The sequence below is a fragment of the Desmodus rotundus genome, chromosome 5, assembly GCF_022682495.2.
Source record: "Desmodus rotundus isolate HL8 chromosome 5, HLdesRot8A.1, whole genome shotgun sequence".
Classification (NCBI taxonomy): Eukaryota; Metazoa; Chordata; class Mammalia; order Chiroptera; family Phyllostomidae; genus Desmodus; species Desmodus rotundus.
Window position 1 is genome coordinate 153,121,216 of NC_071391.1, and position 25,526 is coordinate 153,146,741.

General features: G+C 40.8%; 2 protein-coding genes across 2 annotated transcripts in view; one reads left to right on the plus strand and one right to left on the minus strand.

The window, feature by feature from the left end:
• The window catches only part of HADHB (hydroxyacyl-CoA dehydrogenase trifunctional multienzyme complex subunit beta), a 28,054-nt gene extending 8,789 nt beyond the window's left edge, over window positions 1-19,265 (minus strand). Inside the window, exons 1-8 of the mRNA XM_024552548.3 lie at window positions 19,111-19,265; window positions 14,385-14,459; window positions 14,230-14,274; window positions 11,888-11,987; window positions 8,313-8,357; window positions 4,694-4,793; window positions 1,224-1,311; window positions 85-272 (exon numbers count right to left, since the gene is read on the minus strand). Of these exons, the coding sequence (XP_024408316.2) occupies window positions 85-272; window positions 1,224-1,311; window positions 4,694-4,793; window positions 8,313-8,357; window positions 11,888-11,987; window positions 14,230-14,274; window positions 14,385-14,451 (633 nt within the window). The 5' untranslated portion in view covers window positions 14,452-14,459; window positions 19,111-19,265. The remainder of the gene's footprint in view (window positions 1-84; window positions 273-1,223; window positions 1,312-4,693; window positions 4,794-8,312; window positions 8,358-11,887; window positions 11,988-14,229; window positions 14,275-14,384; window positions 14,460-19,110) is intronic.
• A 152-nt stretch (window positions 19,266-19,417) lies between these two features.
• The window catches only part of HADHA (hydroxyacyl-CoA dehydrogenase trifunctional multienzyme complex subunit alpha), a 34,752-nt gene continuing 28,643 nt past the window's right edge, over window positions 19,418-25,526 (plus strand). Inside the window, exon 1 of the mRNA XM_053923747.2 lies at window positions 19,418-19,590. Coding sequence (XP_053779722.1) covers window positions 19,521-19,590 — 70 coding nt within the window. The 5' untranslated portion in view covers window positions 19,418-19,520. The remainder of the gene's footprint in view (window positions 19,591-25,526) is intronic.

The window sequence follows — 25,526 nt, forward strand, 5'->3', positions numbered from 1 at the left end:
TGGCTAATTCTTGCCTAATTCTAAGTCTCTGCAGTGAGCTGCTTTGGGAACACAAGTCTTTATGTAAGAGTTCACAAGTCTTACCTCGGGTGCGAGGAAGTTCAGTCTGAATTTAGAGATTAAAGACAGTCGCTGACCCAGAGTCTTGGCCTTATTGAGGTCAAGCATCATTTTCCTCATTTTCCTTGAATGGCGAATAGGGACGTCGGACATTAACTCCACACCACCTGCCACGACCACATCAGACTGGCCAGAAGCAATCAAGCCAACACCTACAGGGCACAGGTCAATACACATGAACATTTTTTGAGAAATCCAAAGGCCATTGATAGTCTAAGCTTTTTGATTTAAAAGTTGTAGGACAGCCATCAGCATTGTACATCCAACGCACTAGAGAAAAGCAAGTTCCACTCAGGCCACACGAACATCTGGAGATGCCCGCTGGGCCAGCTCACACATCAGAATCGCACTCTAAACCAGAACCTTCAGCATGTTCTACATGCTCCCAGTTTTAGTTTTCAGGTATTTCTACTGTAAAAGAATTTCAGTTTCTACTATAAGCCAAAGAAATTCTGGCTGTTGAGATGTAAGGCAGCCCCCTCCCTCTTTATGGCCACAGGCAAGTATTCTATTGCTGGAACTGGGAGTGATCCCGTGCTGGGCAGGGTGAGGAGCCCCAGTCACTGCCCTGGCTTCGCCTCCTGCCACCCACGGGGAGGTGGCCCCCCTGGCCTTGAAGCTACTGAGAGAACACATGACCGCTGTATCTCTCAGATTTCCTACCTTTTCGCAATAAGGGTGCCGCAAAATGCCCCAGTTTTGCTCAAGTTTGTGAGGAGAATGTGTAACTAGTAATAAAAAATGCTGAGCTGTGGGGAGACAGTAGAGGAGGCAGCTGTACTGTCTAACGCAGTGATTTACCACTGTGGCGATGGTGGGCGGAGGAAGGCCACAACCTCAGTGGCAGAGGACTGCTTTAGCATCACCCGGCTTCAAAACTTAGGAAGTTATAAACTATTCACGCCTCCAAGTCAGAAGCACCTACCTAGAAACATACTCCTCCAGTTGATAATACAAAGATTTAAATATTACTACCTTATTTTTTAAAAAACACAAATTCAGAGATCTGTGTTCATCACTTACTTCTGTGAAGAGTATTTTTTAACGATGGAATCAAAGACAAAAGAGAATCACCATGCACCTTCTGCTTCCCAAAGACACACCTGTGGTCATGGCTTGATTGGAAGAGATGCAGGCCATGGTGACAGTGTGGGCAGGGGTCTTGTCGGAGAAGCCCGCGCCGAGGGCAGCCTTCGGAAGACACAGTGAGTGAGATGACCGTGCTACATGTAAGTGATGCTTTGCGCACTACTCCGTGTGCTGAATCAGGAGAGGGTTCGAGTTTAACATTCTACACGGTAACATTTAAGATAAAATCAAGCCCATCGCAGACATGTTTTACTCATTTTTCACCTAGCTATTGAGAATCACTCTGCAAAACTCTTGGTAGCAAGTTTCTGGTATGGTATACAAACCTATAAAATGTCATCTAATTGCCTAGCAACGCTTTGCTCAGAGCCTTCAAAGATATACCAATACATAATTTGATTTTAATGTATTTAAATGTTCAAATAAACCTACAGTAAGCCTGTTAAAAACAGTCGATGAAATGGTAAAACATATCATAGGGTGTGGTCCTCATGATCTGTGTTCCTACAGTTCAAAGCCTTAGTGGCAAAAGCAAAAGTCCTCAAACATGAAAAAAATTTACAAAGAACTGACCACCCGGAAACAGAGTTCTCACGTGCGTCCCCGCCCACTTAATACCCGTGGGTACTCTGTCGGTCAGTCTGTCTCACTACCGCCTGCGACCTCAGACTCAGGCTCTCTGTGGATGCAATGAAAAGTCAAACGGGGAAACTTGCCAAATAGGCAGGAGTTCAAGTCGACGGAAGAAACTTTGGAAAAGTGCCTGAGCCACCAGTGAGCCTCTGACAAAGAAGGGTTAGACCAGTCAATGCCTGGAAGAGTGAGCTAGCCGGGATGATGACACAGGGGCTTCAAAGAGAACAATTTGAGGGGCCTTGAGAAAAAATGAGACCCCATGTCACTCTTACAAAAATGGTCTACATTACGATGGCACAGAAAAGTTAGTTACACGTGAAAAGAGCACCTCTATTATTTTATCACACTATTTATTGGGGATATTAGGCTGCCAATAAACCAAGAAATGCCTGACTCCATGGTTCGTGTAAAGAATTAAAAGCACAGGTTCAACAACAAAATACTTATTTTTATAGTATTAAAGTTTCACTGTAAAAATAACACTCTCAACTCCCCACATTCCACCACTATCACCACTGTTTACTATGAAATTCTAACATTAGGGGGATTAATTTTTAGGGGCCTTTTTCTGAAACTATTTAACTATCCTCAGAATCCAAACTCTCCTATAATTTGGTAAAATAAACATGTTTCCAAAGTCTAGATTAAAGAGGTTCAGTGTTACTTAACTGATTTTCACCTTTATATTTATACTATCTGTACACTCCCACAATCTACAGAAATATAAACACGTTAGAGTTCTGTACATGCAACATGACCTTACTCTGGTCTTCCAGGTAGGTCTGATACTAAGTGACCAACTGATTTTGCTGAAAAGTACCCCACTGCCAACTGCAGGTCAGCCTCTCCACGTAAACCAATCCAAAATGAAGAGAAAAGCAACTCTTCAGGGGGCGGGGAGAGCTCCTCAGTGGGGCAAGTGTAAAGGGCACTCAGGTCACAAGAGCCATGCTCACGAGGTCCTTCCAAGCCTGTGTGACAACACCCTTGGCCCCAGATGACTCTCAGGACAGGAGGAGCTTTAAATAGAAGTGGGAGCTGGTGAGCCTTGTCCACATGCTTCTTCTATTTAAAGTTGGAGTACCTCTGACGACAAGCTTAGGCCCTAGGTGGTACACTAAGGAGCAAAGTGCCTCTTAGTTAAGTGAGAGAGCAGGGAAATATGCTTCGGTCAAGCCAGATTCATGTGAACTCAGCACCAAATTTTTTTAGGATTTCCTATCAATTTTGTATTAATACACACAATAAATTCCCTAGCTGCAAGTTATTTCAGCTTTTAGGTGACATCTCCTCAACTGAATCTTTCCCTGCAGCCACTGCAAAAATTACCTGGAGTGCAAGCAACTGGTGTCAAGATAGGACAGAGAAAGGGAATCTAGCTAACATCAATCAATAGCTGAGATCTGCATATGGATGTAAAGCTTCTAGGAAAATAATTAAGGGAGCCCTGGCTGGTATGGCTCAGTGGGCTGAGTGCCAGCCTGCAAACCAAAGGATCGCTGGTTCAATTCCCAGTCAGGGCACATGCCTGGGTTGCAGGCCAGGTTCCCAGCTGGGGGCATGTGAGAGGCAATTGACTGATATTTCTCTTGCACAGTGATGTTTCTCTCCCTCTTTCTCACTCCCTTCCCCTCTCCCTAAAAATAAATAAAATCTCTTTAAAAAAATGTGAAGGCCCACGGAAAATACAGAAATCAAAGGAGGAGGAAAAAAAAACCTCTTCCTATTCTTACTTCTTTCCTGATTCCTGAACAACATACAGTTGATTTTTGTATGCCGCAGTAACACCAGGCCCTCAACAGTTAGAACGTTCACTGACAGGTAAAAAGGTGGGGCAGAACAAATACTTCAGTCCTGCTCATTTTCCCTTCTCTGGGCTGACAGTGTGGAGTAACTGCCCTTACAACGATATGAACACAGTAACAGCAGGCACAGACTAGAAATAAAACGTTTGGCACACTGCATTATGCTATGAAGCCAACTCCAAATAATACTTTCAAAGAGAAACAAAGCCCCGGAGATGTGTTTGTACTGTTCACCATGAAATGCCTGTAAGACACGTCACACAAGTTCCAAGGTCTGTCATTATCTTGGTTACCCAATAAACACTGCATGGAGTTATGCCAACTAGGGCAAAAGTAAACTCTTGTAAAACAGTGTGTTAAAAAGCTGACCTACGTGTCATTTAGTCAATGGGAACAAATGAATAAGCAAGGCTACCTCCAACAAAACCCATGCTATAAAATAAGCTCTTTGCAAGATGTTAAAACTTTAAGTTAATTAGAAGCCACACTCTAATATTTATAAAAATCATATCAACCACACTCTGCTATAATCTCTACTTTCCTAAGAAAACAGACAAATTAACATTTCCCCAACCAGCTCAAATAACTGATTTGATTTTTATATAGTATAAATATATACTAATAAAGTACAGTGTACATCATTTGGTTTATGTTATAATTCTTTTACATATTAAACAACATTCATTATTCAAGTTATAAAATCACATTTTAAGTCAGATATAACTTTTATTTAATGGATTTTAACAGCTTTTTAGAAAAGATTTCATTTATCTATTTTTAGAGAAAGGGAGGGAGAAAGAGAAACGTCAGTGTGTGGTTGCCTCTCATGTCTCCTACTGGGCACCTGGCCTGCAACCCAGGCATATGCCCTGACTGGGAATTGAACCCATGACCCTTTGGTTTGCAGGCCAGAGCTCAATCCACTGAGCCACACCTGCCAGGGCTGGATTGTAATAGCTTTTAAAGAATACATTCTATTAGTTAAAATACAAATTGATTCTCTTATCAGTCTCTTTAAACAATATAAAGTTTGTTTTACTCACCTCTCTAGCTACATTGCTTGTTTTCACTTCCTGTATAACTGTGCCAAAGATGATATAATCGACAACTTCCTTTGGGACATTGGTCCGTTGCAATAAACCCCTGAGTGCGGAAGTCCAAAGCAAAGGAACAGTTAACACATCATGGTAGAGCAACAAATCACTTAAAACACCACGCTTCTTTCAAAAGGTTAAACCTTGAATTTAAAAGAGCAGCAACTGTATCTTTTTCTTAATTTGACAAGCATGTGGCTGGCACCTTATCGAAGAAGAAATGAATGAAAGAGTGATTTAAAAAGTCAACATGTGATGCTCGATTGGCAATGAGAAGTTACAGAAAGAATAAAAAATAATTTGGAATAGAATAAAATAAATAAGTAAACACAGTAATAGTGGGAAACAGTGTTCAGTAAAAAGAGAAGAGACAAATATAAAACCAAAAAGAAGTAAAAATCCCGGATATGTTAAAGTTAACGTTTGTGTGTTAAATATAAATTTGAAGTATCAATGTAAATATATACATATTTTTAGTTCTCTCCACTGATAGAAACTAGAAGGAATGGGAATGAGCCACCCTGAATTCAGACTTGGTTCTAAATGCCACTCCCCATCAAAGGAATCAGAACATTTTAATAAATGACTGAGACCAGGTCTAAGGTAGAGAAAGTATAAAGTGAGCCTCATTGATCTTGTGCTGGACATGGGAAAGCACTCAAAGGCTTTTGGGACCATATCAAAAACAGGAATACAGGTGTACAGATTTGTCAAAACTCATCACACTGTACCCTTAAAATCTGTGCATTTTATTATGTACAAATTATACCTCAAAAAAATAACACTATACTAAAAAAACGAAAGGGGCGCAGGAGCCACCTTGAAGGAATTCCAGCAGTTAAAATGGGGGATAATCTGAGCTACAAAAAGAATAATGACTAAACTTGGCTATAACATAAGAAATAAATAAAAATCTGTAAGTCCTCATCATAAAAAAAAAAGGGAAACTATTCTTTATAGAAAAATACCAGCCAACAAATGTGGGAGGAATAGCAGAACTAGAAATATCACAAATCCGTAACACCTGATTCAGGCAAAAATTATCGATAAATGCTAAAACCACTTAGTGAAAGGTTGCCAAGGAACAGGACATTCCCGTGGCACTAAGACGGCACTTTATAGATTACGTACTAATTGCAAAGGGAAACACGCCACCTTATTTTTACAGTCTGGCTGTCTGACCACCACCGTGACCATGTGGTTAGATTTAGTTTCACACCTCATGTGCCTCCTGATGCAATACCCGTGTGCTTTATTCACGATGTGTTGCCAAAAAAACCCAAAAATGTTTAACCTGAATATAATCAAGCCTGGAGATCTCCAGTTTACAGGAAATTCATAGAGGAAAGTTAAATATCATGAGAAAACATGGAGGATAAGGGACATTTATAGAACAGCTAGCCTGGACTTTTCAAAAAATTATTGTCATAGGGAAGTGAGTGGAAGGAGAAGAAATTTTCTGAATTAAAACAGACTAAAGAGACATATTCATCTGCACTATGAACCTGGATTGGGTGCTGGTTTGACAAAAACTATTAAAAGACAAGACAGGCTTAGAATAATTGAGAGGGACTTGACTGTGAACCCGGTATTAAATGTTATCATGAAATCACCATTACTATCTTAGCTATGGTAATGGGATCACCGATAGGAGAGCAGGTCCTCGTGCTTTGGAGATAAACACTGGAGTGTTTAGGGCTGAGGTACTTTTTAAAAGATTTATTTGTTTATTTATCCACTTGTTTTTAGAGACAGAGGAAGGGAGGGAGAAAGAGGAGAGAAACACTGATCCATCACACAGCCCCAACCAAGGACCTGGCCCACAGCCCAGGCATGTGTCCTAACTGGGAATCGAACCGGCCACCTTTTAGTTTGCTGGATGATGCCCAGCCCACTGAGCCACACCAGTCAAGGCATTTAGGACTGAAGTATTAAGATGTTGACAATTCACTGTCAAATGCTCCAAACTATATGTCATAATATAGCAAATATGGCAAAATGATAATGATTAAATCTAGGTAGAGGGTATATAAACATTCACTGTATCATTCTTTCAATTTTATTATACATTTCATATTTTTTTAAAATAACAAGTTGAGGACAAACTTGCAAATTGCCAGCCTGGGTCTATATTCAGAAATAGGAAAATAAGCAGGTTTTGAGGAAAAGATCACTTTTATTTTTGATATGCTGAGCTTGAGGTGTCGAAGAAAACAAGTCAGATTTAGAGATTTGTGAGTCCTCTGCATAAAAAAAAAGATTAAAAAATGAGATTTTTAAGAAAAAACATGTACACAGAGATATGCAAAGCTCTAAGGATTGAAACTTGCAAAATACCTTTAAAAAGAGAAATAGGAAGAATTCTAGTTTTGTTTTTTAAAGTAGAGAAGAATCAGTCACGAGCTGGAAGGGAAATCAGAAAGGCATAATATTAAGAAGTCAAAGGAAGACAATTTCAAGTGACATGTCAAATGCTACAGAATATATAAAGACTGATGCCTGAGAAAAAATTGGTGCATTTAGTGATCATAAAGTCATTGCTACTAAGAAAAGCTTCCAAAGTATAGTTACTGTAGAGCAATGGGGATGGAAATGATTACTATGCAATGAAGGAAAATAAATGGGAGTAGTAACTGTTGCTTTCATTCTTTCTTTCTTTTTGTTAATCCTCACCCCAGGATATATTTATTGATATCAGAGAGAGAGGAAGGGGGAGAAAGAGATTGAGAGAGTGAGAGAGAAAGAGAGAGACATTGATGTGAGAAAGAAACATTGATCAGTTGCCTCCTGTATGTGCCCCCAATGGGGATCGAACCTACAACCTAGGTATTTGTGTGCCCTGATCAGGAATTGAATTCACAGCCTTCTGGTGTACAAGTCAAGGTTCAACCAACTGAGCCACCCAGCCAAGGCTGCTTTCATTGATTCTTTAAATCTGGCAGGAACAGAAGAAACAAAACAGATGGGCAGAAAGGTCAACTGAAGGGTTTTTTTGAACTAGGAAAAACCCTATGGCTGGTTGGAGACACAAAGGCAAAGAAAGCATCAATGGAAAATAAATGAGATAATGCCCTACATCCACCAGCTGCTTGAATCTGGGTAGCACATGTGGCTAAAATTAAGAATAGTCCTGGCTGGTGTGGCTCAGTGAACTGAGCGCCAGCCTATGAATGGAAAAGTCCCCGGTTTGATTCCCAGTCAGGGCAGCACATGCCTGGGTTGCGGGCCAGACCGCCAGTTAGGGGCGTGTGAGAGGCAACCAATCGTTTCTCTCATATATGGATGTTTCCCTCTCTTTCTCCCTCCCTCCCTTCCCTTCTCTCTAAAAGTAAATAAACAAAATCTTTAATAATAATAATAATAAATGAATCTTGTAAAAACTAGTGTTTTCTTTTTTTTTAAATTTTTATTGTTATTCAATTACAGTTGTATGCCTTTTCTCCCCATTTAATAAGTGTTTTCTTATCACATAAAAGTTAGTATGTCCTAGATACGGAAATTCTATTAAACATGCTATTTCAAGTGCTAACTGAAGAAAAGTGCTTTTAACGAAACTGCATTTACTTACGAAAGTGCTGCTCTAGCCAAATCATGTGGCATCAGGTCTTTATATCTGGGGAAAGAACATAAATAATTTAAACCCAAAGCCTAGAGTTTTACTAAATTTTTTTTTTCATTCTGTTTGAAATACCTAAGGACATCCTCTAACATATGAGGCTGCAAATGCATTTATCTTTACTATCTAAGGCAGTCCATCCAGTTCTTCAAATGAAAATAGTGTGACTTGCTATCTGCCATCCTTAAAAATCTGGTAAGGCTTAACTGAGAAGGAGCCAAGAATCAAAAACAATCTGCCCAATATATTAGTGTTCAGCATGACATATGTTAACTATTCTTTAAATCCCACCTTTTGAATTCTCCTGTTTAAAATAGTATTTATTTATTATTTATTTATTTAGTGACGCCTACAGAGGCATGAAGGATATATTAGGACATTTCAAGGAATGTGTGTTATATTGAAGTAATTCGAGATTTACAAAAGAAACGGAAAGATAGAACAGAGTTCCTGCATACCCTTTACTCCTCTACCTCAAATGCTAGTAGTATCTTGTATGGCCAAGAGGCACTTGTCCAAACTAAGAAATTAACATCGGCATAATGCATTCACTAAGCTACTAACCTTTATCTGCACCTCACCAGTTTTCCCACTAACACCCTTTAAACGTTCTGTTCCAGAATCTATCCATGCATTTTGTTGTCATGGCTCCTTAGCCTCCTCCGGTCTGTGAGTTTCTCAATCTTTCCCTGTCTTTCATGATCCTGACCCTTGAAGATCAGGGTTATGGATTTGGGAAAAGAATATCACAGAGGTAAAGTGCTCTTCTCATTGTTTCATATCAGAGTGTACATAATATCAATATGACTTATTAACAACAATGTTAACTTGGCTAAGGTGGTCTTTGCTAGATTTTTCTACTATTAATGCTTTTCCCTTTCTTTACTCAATTGTTAGAAGTGAGTCACTAGTCTGGTCCTCACTCCAGAGGAGAAGCAAGCTTTACTTCCTAGTGGAAGAAGTAACAAAGAATTTGGGAACGTATGTTAAAATCACCACAGTGATTATAATAAATATTTGGGGAGAGAGGCAGAGGCTATGCTACTACCTTGTTTCTTCTCAGCATTTCTCCTCCACCGACTTCAGCGTTAATTCATAGACCCAGCCTGCAGCGATTATTACTGTGGTGTTCTAGTGCAGTCATTTATCTTCCCGTTCCTTCTACATTTACTCATTGAAATCCTTCTGTAAGGAAGATTTATCTTTCCCTCTCATTTATTTATTTATTCAATCATTTATTTATGTCAGATTGGAGTCATGCATATTTATTTTATTCTTTGGGTTATGATGCAATACTATCATAATTTATTTTATTGATCAAACTGTTCCAGGTTTGGTCATTGGAATTTATTTCAGGTTGGTCTTCTGTCGTTTTTGACCTTTTCACTTGCAGCCATCCTCTTTTTTAAAGCACTTCTTTGTGTTCTGGCACAACAAACTGTTCCAGGCTGCTCCTGCATTTCCTCTGGTCCCGACCTATTCATTCTTCTAGGGAGCCAAGTTCCTTATATTGAAAAACAAGACCTAAGCGTGAACTGTTTGTTTAAATGTCCAAAACTAAACCCCCTTTACTTTTAAGTCAAATATTTAACCATTAGATTGAATTAGAAGATTAATTCTTTAAGTTCCTGGAAATTAAAACCTAAAAATCCAAAATGTTTTTATTTTCACTGTGAATCACAGAAGAATCATCAGTAGTTTTCCAATTTTTTCCCAAGTCCCTCAAATTTAGACCAAAACAATTTGGGGAAAAGTTGTGTCGATTTTTAAATCATAAATTACTGTCTTACAATCTTTATTCTCACGCTCCTGTACCCTCCTCTCCCAGGATGACGGACAGACTCATGTCCCGCTCCCGGGGTCTATTCCTAGGGGTGTCTCCCAAATGCCTCCCCTCTTAGAAGCACCTGTTCTAACAAACATCACTCAAGTTGAAAGCAAAGCTTCTTCAACCTGAACAGAAAAAGATATTTTTCCATCTAGAAAATGATCTAGTATAGAAGACTTTTTTGTGACCTCAATTATAACACCAATAATATACCTAAACTATTTGACTTCATAAATTTTCCCCTCTGTATTGTCACTTTTATTATTTATATGAACATTGTCTTAAAATTTTTATTCTTCCTTCCCTATTAACTATCATTTCTTATATTACTCAAAGCTTATCTATTCTCTCTACTACTAAATTGTTCATAAACTTTCTTTTTTTCAGTCAGGACCCTGAATTAAACTACGACGTAACAATAAACAACAAGTGGAACAATGCCTATACTGATGTGCCCAATACCACAAATCAACCTTTCTGCAAATACTAACTACCAAAAAATAATGTCTAAATAAATAATTCAGCTGAGTGTGTTCATATTTTTAACAGCTAGTAAAACAGTCATAATAAACATCTGTGCAGTATACAAACAGCCCTTTCAAAAAAATGTCTTCCTAGCCGAGAATTTTCTCTTGATCGAACTTTCTTTTTACTGCTGAGTACAAAGAGGATCCCATCTCCTCACTTTCCTGCCGCTAAAGCTTCAGATTCTTACCCTTACTGCTGCTGTGTCACTACAGATTATAGAAACACTGTTAAATGGGTTATTATATTGAGAAAAGACAGTAAATGAAACTGCCACCATTTTCTTGAAGCATTGCTTCTCTAAGAAAATACTCTCTAGGTACTAAATCGTCAGTTTAAAAATGAGTGTTTACTGTCTGTAAATGTGTCTACACACACATACAAGCGGGTGTGCATCTTCCACAATTAACGGTAGTATACATGCTGCCCAGCATCTTGTTTTACACTTAACATATCCAACATATGTCCACATTAGTACGTACAAATATGTCTCCTTATTCTTAGCAGATGCCTAACATTCCCCAGCATGTTTTTAAGTTCATTACCAAAATCTGTTATCAACTTTGGATAGACTAGGCTTCACTTGGGCACAGAAAAGTCTAAGAAGAACTGCAGTTTGGTTCTAGGGAATTTTCGGGCTGGTTTAGCATCATTCTGATTCTGTTAAGTCTGAAGAGGCACCGGAACAACGTACTTATCTCCAGACAGGAAAGGATATCTCTGCTGGAAGCAAGCATCCGGACCACACTGGATTTTCAAAGCAGGGCTAGCTCAGCCAAACACTACACTAGGCTTGTTAAAGGATGAAAAATAAATTTGCCGTATTATATCACACCGGCTTGACTTATTCTGTATTAATTTCTGCAAATGTTATCTATGTATTAATTAGTCCACTAACCACAATATTACCTACATTTACAAAGACCATGTTTAACAATGCCTTAAAAGAAAAAATAAATAAACTATGTGAGGTGATGGATGTGTTAATTAACTTGATTGTGGTAATCATTATACACAATGTACATTAAACTATCACATTGTATATCTTTTATAAAAAACATAGCCTAAAAAAAGAAAAAACAGAAGAAAAAAATCACAGCCTAAATTGATACAGTTTTTATGTGTCAATTATACCTCCATAAAGTGGGGGGGAAAACAATCATTTCATACGTACGAAGTGCCTGACAGCAGAAATGGAATGCGAACACCGTCAACCACCACGATGTTTCTCAGATTGGGTTTTGCCAAGGTTTTCTTTGATTTAGCCTGGGCAGCTTTGAGACAAAGTTCAAAGATCTATTAGTTAACACATATGAAGTCAGATGACTTTTTACATTTCTAAAGATAGACAGTCTAAGAAGAATTACATTATTCAATGCCATTCACCAAACCACTTCTATATACGTGTGTGGTTGTGTGTGTGTGTGTGTGTGTGTAAAGACTATGAAACTAACATTTATGAGCTTACAAATAATATTTAAGGTAAATACACAGATTATACCTAATGATGAGGGTATGTATGCCACTAATAAAACTGTTTCTTTTTATCAAGTGTTTAACAATCTATTGACACCGATATCACGCTGAGCAACCAATTTGACAAATAAGCTGTTCCTTAATATTAGAAGTCAAAATAACTGATGTTGTTAACTCTTTACATAGCTTAATATTCTTGCTTTTCTATAAAGAAATACAGTATCAATGTGAATGAAAAGGAAGGGGTAACACAAGAGATTTTAGAAAGGAAGGTATCTTGATGACCAATCAGATATAGAAAGGAAGGAAAAAGGAAAACAGGATTGTAAAGAAATCTTAGAGACTAAGAAAACCTAGCTACTCTCCACTGGAAGAAAGATGATCTCCCGTTTAAACATGCTACTTTTAAGGTGATGAAGAGACATACAGGTGGACACGTCCACTTGACAGGTAGCTAGGATACAAAACTAAAGCTCTGAGGAAAGTGAGGTGCAGATGAGACAGCCATGACACATGAGCGGTTTTGTACAGACAAAGAAAGGAGACATATTTTGAAATGCCTGCTCACCCACAGCCCCCTCTAAAGGGTATTGCCCTGCTACGGTCCCTGCCAGAAGCAGCCACACCCACCGTGTCCCTAAGTCCACAGCCAAAACTGATTAGAGTCAGGACGGGTAATGGACCACCAAAAGTCAATCCACAGGGTAGTCAGCCGGTAACCCACGTCATCTACCTAGAAGTGATAGGCTGTGCCTGTCAGACTCTTTCTCTTAGGAATCTAAGCAAAGAAGCAGAAGCACAGAGAGAAATGCCAACTAGCTGAAGCTGAAAGGATGCCATGAGGAAGAACCAGGGTTTTCGCTGCCCCACAACTGTGGCTTACAAATGACTTCAGGGTAGCAGTCTGTCAAAAAGCTGAGGATGGACTTTGGTAACTGGATTCAAATGAAATGGAACACTAGTTCTATTCTTAGATTGTTTTGTTCATATTTTGAGCAAGCAGTCACTAACTTAAAAATAAAGAGACTCAGGCAATTCTAACAAAACTAAAATTATTGGGTTTTTTTAGACAAAGAAACTAAAACACAAGGAAATAAAGTGACCAGCTTGAGGCCACACTGCCCAGAAAAAGGAAGAACTGAAACAGAGCAGAGGTTCTCTGAGCACTGGTAAGGTGCTTTTTCTATTAAGTTATCATCCATAATAAAACCAAAGCCGGAAGCAACAGGTTGACACAGGACCTGGCAAGGAGAATACAGTACGAATTTGCTAGGGTGTTTTTAGCCTTGGCCATAGCCCTGGCTATGTTTTCAACAGTGGGTTTACCAAGTGTCTAATACCATGTAAAAATCAACACATTTCCTTACTTTTTCATTTCACATTGACCAAACCACCTTCTTGTGTTACCTAGTTTCCTAGTTGCCCCTACTTCAAGAATGCGTCCTCTTGTTTATGGGACAAGAAGATATCCATTAGTAGAGACGCTATCACTAATCGCAGAGTTAACTTTTGACTCTACAACAGTCTCAAAAGTGTTAGCTAATCATCTCCAGGACTGACAGCCAGTGGGTGAATAAACTGGCCAGCAAGGCTCCGGGAACATCCATAACTCCATGAGACTCCAAATCCCAGCACGCAGCCTCCTGTCAACATCCTCGAGCCCAGCCCTGCACCATGTACCATCATTATTGACTGGCCTTACATTATTTTAATTTAAAATCAATAGTGATATTCATGTTGCTCATAAAAGGGGGAAATCTAGCAAATTAGTTTTGGTTTTCATTCAGAATTCACAAACCTAGAATCTAACATTCAAATCAGAAATGTTTTGGGCCCTGGCTGAGTAGTTCAGTTGGTGAGAGTGTCATTTCTATACGCCAAGGTTGCCCTTTCGGCCCCAGTCAGGGCACATACAAGAATCAACCAATGAATGCATAAATAAACAACAAATTGATGTTTTTCTCTTTCTCTCTCAAATCAGTACATTAAAAAAATTAAATAAAAATAAATCAGAAATATTTATTTTACAAATTACAGTACCTGGTGCTGCTCGTAGCTGGGAGGAACAGCTCAGAGGTCTTATAGCTGGAAGACAAAAATAAAGTGTTTACAAAAAAAATACAATTCAATGTCTGTGTAAGATGCTTACAAACCCAAACCTAATGTTAAAAAAGAAAAGAACAAATTCAACTTACAAAATCTGAAGGCCCATTGTGATGTACTGGGAAGGTTTTTAAAAGTGTAAGTCAAGATGGAAGTCATTGTGAAATCTGCAAAGACAAACACACGTCCTGGTTATTTGAGTAATTTGTAGCTTATATTATAATCTATGATCTCTGATAACCTCATCCATGGCTACTACAAAGTACTGTGAAATTTAGTCTATCACCAACTACCCTTCCTCCAATATTCTTATAACTACACTGATAGAGCTTCCATAGTACACAAATCATTATTCTAAGCATTAACTCATCTAACCCTAACACTGACCTGTGAAGCGGGCATGATTCTTGCCCCTCTGTTATGAGAAAACTGAGGCATACAGGGACTGGTAACCTGCACAAAGGCTCACAGTAGTAAGAGGCAGAAGCCACCAATATTAATTTCCTGGTTTTTAAGTTTGTATTGTGATTATACAGAATGCCTTGAGGTATGTTTGTATTTCAAGGGAATACACACTAAACTGTTCAAGGATAGTGCGGTATAATGTCAGCAACTTACTCTCAACTTCTTTAAAAAAAAAGTTCACGTACTGCGCTTGCTACTTTTTTGTAAGCTTGATATTGTCTCAAAATAATAAAAATATAAAAGCCCTATACATGAAATACTGTGAAGCAGTGTGAAAGAAAAATGAAACATAATGATATGCACGCACACACTGACATGGAAAGATATCCACGATGCATAGATTAAGTGAAAAAAAAAAGCTGCGAAACAGTAGGTAGGGTAAGACCCCATAGGACACAGGGAGAAAAGGAAGTCCATAAAGCTAATGGTCTGTACATGGAAGGGAAAAAGAGGGGCTTTCATTTCGTATTCTTCTGACTTCTTAAGAATTTTTATGAGAGAACCAAGATGGCGGCATAGGTGGACACACTGCACCTCCTCGCACAACCAGAACTGACAGAGAATCGAACGGCAAGGGGGTCCGACACCAAGGAAATAAAAAATAAACATTCATCCAGACCGGTAGGAGGGGCGGAGACGGGCACCGGGGTGGAGAGGACTTGCGTGGCCGTAGCAGGACTGAGACTGGCGGAGTGTGGGACAAACAGGAAACTAGCAGACCGTGCAACCCAGGGCTCCAGCGCGGAGAAATAAAGCCTCAAACCTCTGATTGAAAACGCCCGTGGGGGTTGGGGCAGCAGCAGGAGAGACTCCCAGCCTCACAGGAGAGGTCGTTGGAGAGACCCACAGGGGCCTAGAGTGTGCACAAGCCCACCCACTCGGGAACCAGCACCAGAGGGGCCCAGTTTGATTGTGGGTAGCGGAGTGAAGGATTGAAATCCGGAGGAGAGTGAAGCGGGCGCCATTGCTCCCTCTCGGCCCCTCCCCCACGTACAGCGTCACATCACAGCGACCAGTGTCACCCCACCTCGGTGAACACCTAAGGTTCCACCCCTTTAAGTAACAGACCAGCAAAGACAAAAAAAAAAAAAAAAAAAGGCCCAAATGACAGAACACTTCAAAGCTCCAGAAAAAAATACAACTAAGCGAGGAAGAGATAGCCAACCTATCAGATGCACAGTTCAAAACGCTGGTAATAAGGATGCTCACAGAATTGGTTGAATTTGTTCGAAAACTAGATGAAAAAAAATGAAGCCTATGCTAAGAGAAACAAAGGAAAAGGTACAGGGAACCAATAGTGATGCGAAGGAAACTGGGACTCAAATCAACAGTGTGGACCAGAAGGAAGAAAGAAACATCCAACCAGGAAAGAATGAAGAAACAAGAACTCAGAAAAATGAGGAGAGGCTTAGGAATCTCCAGGACATCTTGAAACGTTCCAACATCCGAATTATAGGGGTGCCAGAAGGAGAAGAGGAAGAACAAAAAATTGAAAACTTATTTGAACAAATAATGAAGGAGAACTTCCCTAATCTGGCAAAGGAAATAGACTTCCAGGAAGTCCAGGAAGCTCTGAGAGTCCCAAAGAAGCTGGACCCAAGGAGCAACACACCAAGGCACATCATAATTACATTACCCAAGATTAAACGCAAGGACCTACATCCAAGATTACTGTATCCAGCAAAGCTATCATTTAGAATGGAAGGGAAGATAAAGTGCTTCTCAGATAAGGTCAAGTTAAAGAAGTTCATCATCACCAAGCCCTTATTACATGAAATGTTAAAGGGAGTTACCTAAGAAAAAGAAGATAAAAAATATGAACAGTAAAAATGACAGCAAACTCACAGTTATTAACGACCACACCTAAAACAAAAACAAGAGCAAACTAGGCAAACAACTAGAACAGGAACAGAACCATAGAGATGGAGATCACATGGAGGGTTGTCAATAGGGGAATGGGAGGGGGAGAGGGGGGGAAAGGTACAGAGAATCAGTAGCATAGATGATAGGTGGAAAATAGACAGGGGGAGGGTAAGAATAGTGTAGGAAATGTAGAAGCCAAAGAACTTATAAGTATGACCCATAGACATGAACTATAGGGGGGGAATGTGGGAGGGAGGGGGTGGGCAGGATGGAGTGGAGTGAGGGGGGGAATGGGACAACTGTAATAGCATAATCAATAAATATATTAAAAAAAGAATTTTTATAATGAGTGCTTTATTTTTTTACACAGTATAGCTCGTTTTATTTAAAATCTACATTTAAAAATGACCAAAAATACATATCACGATGTTAATAATTGTCATCTGAGTGGTGGAATTATAGGTGTATTTTTCTTTAGACTTTTCCATAGTTTCTGAAAAAAAAGTTACACAGAATATACAGTCCATCAATAATTAATAAAAATTAGGAGCGATTTCAAAAGAAAAAGGGAATAGGCAAACTACCGTATGGGAGGGCCGACCCTTGTTGTCATCTCTCTGAACTTTAGGAAACAGACATTTTAGGAAACATGGATTTGCGGGGCACGGAAACTGTAGTGTAATTGTAAGGCTCTGCTGAGTTCAGAGCTATGGAAAGATGAATGAAGTTGCAGGGACCTGGGAACAAGGGAAAGAAAGGAGGGGCTAGGCAAGCAAAGAAAACAAGAAGAGTTGGCCCCGGCAGCTCAGGATTACGGTATCATTAAGACACAATATAATGCTTAAGAGCGCAGACTCGTAAACTGGGCTAAATCCAAATCCTGGCTCCACCCTAGTTGTATGACCTTAAACAAATTACTTAACCTTTCTCTGTCTTAGAATTAAGATAATTCCTCTGTAAAATGCATCTGTAAGATGTAGATAATTCCAGTACTTACCTTATAGGTAATAATTCATATACATATAAAACAGAATAATACCTGATACATAGTGAGGGGCGTACATGTGTTTGCTATTAATATTAGTGGGTGGGGTACTTAGTTTCCCTCTATATAAACCATAGTAAGCGACATAACATTTCTGCCTTGATGGAGTTCACTATTTATTGAGAATACAGGGAACAAAAAAGTCAAGGGCCAAACTGTAACCCATGGGCCTCTAGCTAATAACAGTTGTTATATTTTTTAAAGAGCTGCAGAGCAAAACAGAACAATTTATACCAAGAGGTCAATGTGGGTTTGCAAAGCCTAAACTATATACTATCTGGCTCTTTACAGAAAAAGGTTGCCACCCCTGATCTGAATACTAAGTGCTACAAAGATCTTATGAGTTAGAGGGCCTTTGGAGGTCACCAAGAATCCTTTCTGGAAAATTAAATAATCACTGGTCATCCCGTTTCTGCCTAAAGTGCTCAGAGTGATGGAGAACTCGCTATGTGGCCTGAGTTTTAAACAGAACTCTCTCTTCTTTCCACACTCATTTCAGCCTCAACCTCCCTGCGGATTCCCCCTGCCCCTTCTTGCTTCCTCTCGTGTGGAACTTTCAATGTGCTGAGCCGTGAAACGCAGATTTAGGTCTGAATCCTGCCTCTGCCTGCCACCTACCAAAAATTTACATGAAGTCCCTGAGCCTCCCAAATTTCATCTAGAAAATCCAAACAACAATAATTCTAGGATTGTGAGGATTAAATGCGATGCCGTGAACTTGCTTTGGGGATCAATCAGCGATTTGGAGGACTCAAGCCCACCTTTCCAGAACAAAAATAGCTATTATGCAATTGCAGAGCTCTTGACTAGAAGTTAGCAGAGTAAGGCTCTAGTCCTGTTTCTACCACCTGCGACCATGGGTAAAATCACTCACTGTGATTCAGGGGCTTGGGTTTCCTCAGCGATAAAGTGAAGGGGATGACCAGATAAATACATGGCCAGGTCCCTTCTGGGTTAGAAAACCCTCTGAAGCACTGAATACATTCCTCCAAACAGGATGGGGGAACGTCTCCTTCCACAGTCGAATCCCGAAAAGTCAAAGGAGCAGTCCCACCCTTGGCCGCAGGAAGCCGGGTAAGCCCGCCGGCCTGTGCTGAACCTCTACCGCCGCTACAAGCAAAGCAGGTGAAACAACAAACACTGCCACGCAGCCCAGCGCTGTGAGCCCACACGCTCACAGCGAGGAGTTCGTTCGCACGCGGTGAAAAAGTAAAACACGGGTGACATCGCTGCTGGGAGCTACGACGGAATGCCAGGCCCGTTCCCTGCACTAATTGATTTGGTCCCGGAGACCTCGGCCGAGGAGCTTCCTTCCGCTGGCTGGAGCCCCACTCCCCCAAACTGGGGAGGCGGCCGTAGGCAATGAAGCAGCAAGTGGAAAAAAACTGCGGATCTTGCCGAGGGGAAGAGGCCAGGCGGAAAGCCGAGCGCGCCCGCCGTCTCACCTGCGTCCGCGTCCGCTCGAGCTCCGACTACTGGCAAGGTCTGGCCCCAAGTGGCAGAACGCGAAGGGACCAGGAGGCGGGTCCTGCCTGGAAAGGACCCCTCACGCCCGCCGGCGGGTACCGCGGGCTTCCCGGGCCTTGCGGCTGCCCGTCGGCCGCCTGACTGGAAAACCCGGCACTGTGCCGCCTTCTCGATGGGCCGCCTTCCTTCCAGCGGAGGAAGAGTCCTTTTCGCTCCGATAGCCAGAAGCGAAAGGCAGGTTTAAGGAGCCGGCGGCAATTTAGCGTCCCGGTTTTTTGGTCAGGCAATGCGTCGGGCGCCTACTCAGGGCCAGGCAGCGGGCAGAAAAGTCTTCTGCCGGGCCCCCAGTACTTGAACCTCTTTCCACTTTCGTCCTCTTCTGCTGAAGATGGTGGCCTCTCGGGCAATCGGCAGCCTCAGACGCTTCTCGAATGCCTCCAGGACGTTCCGCTGCCCAGGTGAGGCCCGGCTGAGGGTGCTCCGGAGCCCCGGACAAAACGCCTGCGGAGAGTGGGCGGCCTCGAACCCGCGTTTCCCGCTCGCTGCCGCCTGGGGCCCCAGCCCTGGATTAGCAGGGGAGGGATGCTGCCCTGCGCCCCGGCCTCTTGTGTCCTTGGGAAATGACTGTCACTTCCTCTCTCATGACTCCGAGTCCTTCATCGACTTAAGGATTCGTAACCCCTAACGTTTCCGAGTCCTGTCCACACCGCTCTGGCACTTTCCGCAGATCTCCCTGTTGCACTTCTGGGCTCGCGTTCCTCTGATGTTCTTTAATGATGGCCTTGAACCTGTCCCCACTAGATCAGGAGTTCCAGGACTGGGACACTCAAGTCTATCACATCTTTATGCCTCCACGGCAACTTGCCCGTAACCAGAGCTATCTTAAAAGCTTCTTGGATGGAATTAACCAGCCTTGCAAATGACTGCCACTGCCAGCTCCTTTCCCTCAAAACCGTTTTTTTTCTTTTTAACCATATTTTAATAGGGAGCTCAACTGTGCAGTTCCAATAATCCCAATCTGTTGAATTTCAGGGGGAGGTTCTGCAATTTGCTAGAAGAAACATTTTTAAAATACGCAAACACGTGTATCTAATTGAATAAAATGTTAGACAGTTTTAAGAACTCTTTCTAATCTTGTTCGTTTCTAATGATAATCAGCTTGCATTAGCTATACCATCTTTCTCCAAACGTGAAAGGTGGTGAAAGGGTGAAAGTGGTTGATTATTGAAATTGAAGGATTTTCCTCTCATCTACATCATCTATAAGGTGAAAAGTGACTTTTTTTATTGTATGATATTAATACCAATTAATTAGAAGTTTAATGTGTAATATGCCTTCCTCCTCCGGAACCACAGGAGTAGTGTACTGATTTTAGACAGCTGGCTGGAATCTCCCTTTAAGAGCTTAATTTTATATATTTTTAAAGATTTCATTTATTTTAGAGAGGGGAGGGAGAAAGAGGGAGAGAAACATCAATGTGTGGTTGCTGCTCACACGCCCTCTACTGGGGACCTGGCCCCCAACCCAGGTGTGTGCCTTGACTGGGAATCAAACTGGTGACCTTTTGGTCAACAGGCGGGCGCTCAGTCCACGGAGCCACACCACCAGGGCTAAGAGCTTAATTCTAAATAATTAAATCTTTTTCTGTTTTATTTCAACCACTGTTTTTATTCTGCTACTGGACTGTTCTGTGTGTGCGTGTGTGTGCGCGCGCGCACGCCAATTGTAATGCTACAAAAAAAAACCTAAATGTAAAGATTGGGAAAGGAGATTAAGATAAAAGAATCAGCCATCTCTTACTTTTCACATAGCTACTGGTAGAATTTGGTCATGTTACCTAACGGTTTTGTTTTGTTTCCTGTTTTCCACATTTATGATTTAACACGTTAGAAAAATCAAATGTATATTTTTGAATTTGCACTTGCATTCGTTTCAAGGTACTTCTCATGGATTAGCAGCTGAGTTGATAATCAGGTCATGTGATTTCTAGTCATTAACTAACTGCGTGACTGGGCAAACACCTTACTGTCACTGGGCTTTATTTTCTTCAACTGTAAAATGAATGACTGAGACCATGAATTTGCTTTGAAAGGAGAAATTCCCTGACAGAAGAGTGTGGATTTCAGTCTGGCTCTGTCTTTTACGTTTTGATGATCTTGGGCAATTAATTTCTGTCTTTGTTCTCACTTGTGAAATGGAGAATAATCTCACCTTGCGAACGTTAAAGGAGTCACTCTAGATACAAAGCAGTTTTTTTAAAGTGTCCGTAAATGTTAGCTATTACTAACTGCCTGCCCTGAGGAACTATGATTTTATATATCTGAAAATTTTTGAAAGTAATTCTTACATTTTACATGTGTAATTAAAAGTTACAAACTTAGTTTTTCTATTTTTTTTAACACACAAATATATTCACACATACATTTTTGCATTACATTTTCACCAATAAGAAACTATGGCTCATTATAGATATTGCTACTTTTAATAGCAACTTATAGATTTTGAAAAAAATGTTTAGAGAGTGAATCATAACAAGTGGTAAAATGTTCTCACAGGAAATGGATTGGAGACAAATACTTTAGAAGACATGTATTTAAATTTAACCCTCACTTCCTTAATCCTTTTATGTTCTTGATCCTGTCTCTTTGAATGTTGAGGAAAACTGTTGATTGTAACAACCAATGTAACATTTTCATATTTGAAATTTGTGTCAGCATAATCTAACTTTCTCTACTGCTGTAGTTGTAACTCTTGTCGGTATCTTCTTGAGTTACATTGTTAAAATGATTAAAAAGTGGGACAAAGGTTTCTCTCTCTGCTGCTGGCATAAGAGATGTAGGCTAAAGTTCACCCAGCTGCTCCAACGTAAGCTCTGTGGGTTAGGTAGTAGGTAAAGCTAGATTCCAAAAGCAAAACTGACTACAACTTGACCGTGTTTGGAATTCTTTTCCAGATATGTTTTTACGTGTACTGATTTTTCTGTTTTTTGTCTCAGTTGATTTAGAGGAGGTACTGTGTATGTGCTAATGGGTGTATAGGCAGCGAGTAAGAGTTTAAAGGTAGTGGGTAAGAGTTTAAAATGGTTTAATATATAAGCTAATGAGCACCAAGCTGTTTCCTCAACTATCTGGTCTTTCAAATAGCAACCCATGCCCAAGCCCCCTCACCAGCTCTATTTTCTTTTCTGTTTAGGTACTTATCTTTTAACATACGTATTTACATATCCGTTTCTCTTTTTTTTATCTGCCTTTTCACCCATCCCTCCCACTCTGCATTCCCAGTCAATCCATTCCCCACTTGAATCCACTTTACCCTGTTTGAGCTAGCATTGCCTATTCCTTGACTCCCCTCCCACTGAAATTTCTGCTTTATCGGCAAACTTCTTTTTATGCCAGGCTTATTTTCACCTCTAATTTATTTCTACGGAGTAGGAACTAATTCTTCCCAGATACCATTTCACCGGCTGCCATACAATGCAAGCTGCACAAAGGCAGGGATTTTGTCTTTGCTTACTCCAAGTGCATAGACTGTGTGGCACTTGTCGGACACAGTAAAATTTTTGTTGTTGAGTGAAGAATAATTGTGAAGTGATGTTAGAAAAGACTACAGTTCAGGAAGGGAAATGCCTGCTACAGATGCAGTGATCAGAGAACAAAACAGTAGATAATGAAGATAAAATTTTCTGCAGAGACAGGAAGGATCATTGTAGACAGAATCTCAAAACAAGGCTTTGTGGGAAAGGTTGGAGCCATGATACAAATATAAAGAAGAAAGAGTGATAATACAGATGATACAGACTTCAAATGATGGGAAAGCAAAGAAGGGAAGCATATCGTTAGTGAAGTAGGGGCGCAGGGGATTGAGGAAATACCTGGCTGCTTCTCTCAGTTTACTTTGGCGTAGCACTGTGCCTTACAGGTACTTTAGCATCATTACGGAACTTGTATTTCTACCTCTACCAGAACACCGAAATGCACTGAAAGAGTTGTGCCTGGGCAGTCAACTAGTAAATGATAAACCAGGTCCTTCATCTTTGCACTAGAGGGGCCCGACTTGGATGGCTGGAAGAAGAAATGCAGAAGAACCACAGAGCACATCATTGTGGTTCCGGAGCCATCTACACGGTTTTCTTTTCCTTTTAAATAACATGTTGCTTTGCCTTCGAAACCAGCAAGATCCTTGGCCACTGTTTATGGCCCTCTCCTAACCTCACTGTCAGTGGGTTCTGATCAGTAGTTCCCATGTGCCCACATGTTTGCTGTCTACTTCAGTTACCCTTTTTTAAAAATACAGATGCTGAGGCTCAGTCCCCTTAAATTCTGATTTTGTCACCCAGGAATTTGTGAGTATATTTGAACCTCCCCGGCTGATTCTCATACCCAACATAGTTCTGGAGTCACTTTTCAGCACTGCTCTGGGAATCCCGGACTGGCTGGATATGTGGAGTAGCTGTCTCATGTGTAACAGTTTGGCCCCGTGTGACAGTGCTCCGCTCCAGAAGGGTCCCTGCCTCCTGGGCAGATGCAGACATTCTAACTCGGGAACTAGGGGTGGTTCTAGAGTTTGTTCCTAAATCGTGTAGACAATACTTTCGGTTGAGTTGATTCCTAAAATCGCATTTAGAATACCATCATAACATAAAGTGACCAAAATGGGTGATTTCATTGTCCAATGTCCTTGATTATCATTGAATGCCAAGGCAAAGTCTCATTAGACTCTGGGTTTGACATGCCAGGTAGAGGGAGCGGTTTAGAGAATGAGAGAGCAGGCACAGAGAGAGACAGGCAGTCACAGGCTGGTGGAAAGGATGTAGGGATTTTAACTTAAAAAATAATAATAATAGTAGCACTCCTAAATTAGTAGGCATTCCACACTCTCCTAAATTATGTTTGTGGATTCCAAGACTAGGTAGCCCCTAATGTAGCCCAAATGCAGTGTATTTTGATGAAAATTAGAAATAAAGTTTTAGTGCCAGTAATAAAAATTAAATAATACTTGGGGAAAGGTGGTATCATTAGAGGAGACACGTAAAGGAACCACTGGTAATTATTTAAGTACTAGTTCTTTATTGCGTTCGATATTGCTTTCAAACTCACGCCTCTCCTGGGTACAAGTGTTTTCATGTGTACTGCTATTGCAGTTGTCATGAATTAAGAGACAATTTGTTTTTATTTTTAGACCCAGAGAAAGAGAAAACTTTTTCCTGTGATGATTGGACAAGATTTGGAAGATATGTGTAGGGAGGAGTAGGAGTTAAAGAGGTACATAGGAGATAGGGTTCAAGGTGGACTGTAAATGTGAAAGGCAAGGGGAAAAAGAGCAGGATTTTTTTTTTTTTTTTAAAGATTGGAAGTCGTAATTAAGGGGTGTTAACTCTGCGCTGGCCTCCCGGAACAGCTTGGTTACGGCCTGGAGCAAGGTGTTCAGATGGGAGCACAGCAGAGGTGAGCCTTTAGTGCTAGAAAGGAGGTCGGGTAATGCCCAGAACAAACTGGGAGTTTTTCCCTAGAATTCCCCAGTGTTCCTTCCTTCTACCCAGAGTCCAGATTGAAGGACCCTCTGTTGGGACTTCTCGTGATGGTTTTTGCTCAAAAGATCATCTCAGCATCAGCGTGCTGGAGAGCCTTAAGCGGTGAAGTGGCTGGGAAAGAGGAAGGAGAGCAGCTGGTCTTTGTTATCCCCAGATAACAAAGTATCTTTGGTGGCGAGCTTAAATAACAAAGTGTGATGTGGACTTTTATTTATTAGTCCCTAGTGCCCCTTGATTTTACTTTGATAACACTGGAAACTCTGTCTCTCCATAAAAATGCAGGAGGATGTGGCTGAAGAACATGGTTGAGGTACATTTGGAATACATTTGGAACTGACGTCATGGGTTGCTCTGTAGATAACTTATTTCCTAGTATGTACATTTCCTATCGGTGCCGTAAGAAATTCCCTCAAATTTAGTGTCTGAACCAATGCAGACACTAATTTGTCTCTTGCTGTTCGGGATGTCGGAAATGAGTCTCACTGGGCTAAATCAGAGGTGTTGGCGGGACTGTGTTCATTCTGGATGCTGTAAGAGAGAATCTATTTCCTTGCCTTTTCTAGAGGCTGCCTGCATTTCTCCATTTCTTCAAAGCCGGCAGAATGCGACCAAGTCCTTCTGCTGCCATCTCTCTGGTGCTCTTTGCCTCTCTCTTTCCATTTGTGATCACGTTGGGCCCAACTGGATAACCCAGGATAATCATCCTGCACTTAAGGTCACCTTATGAGCAACTGTAATCCCCCTTTGCCATGTGACCTCATATATTCTCAGTTTCTAGGGACGTGGACATCTTTGAGGAGCCATTCTTCTACCTCCCACGCTTGGCATCCAAATAATTGTATGACCTGGTAATTGAAACAAAAA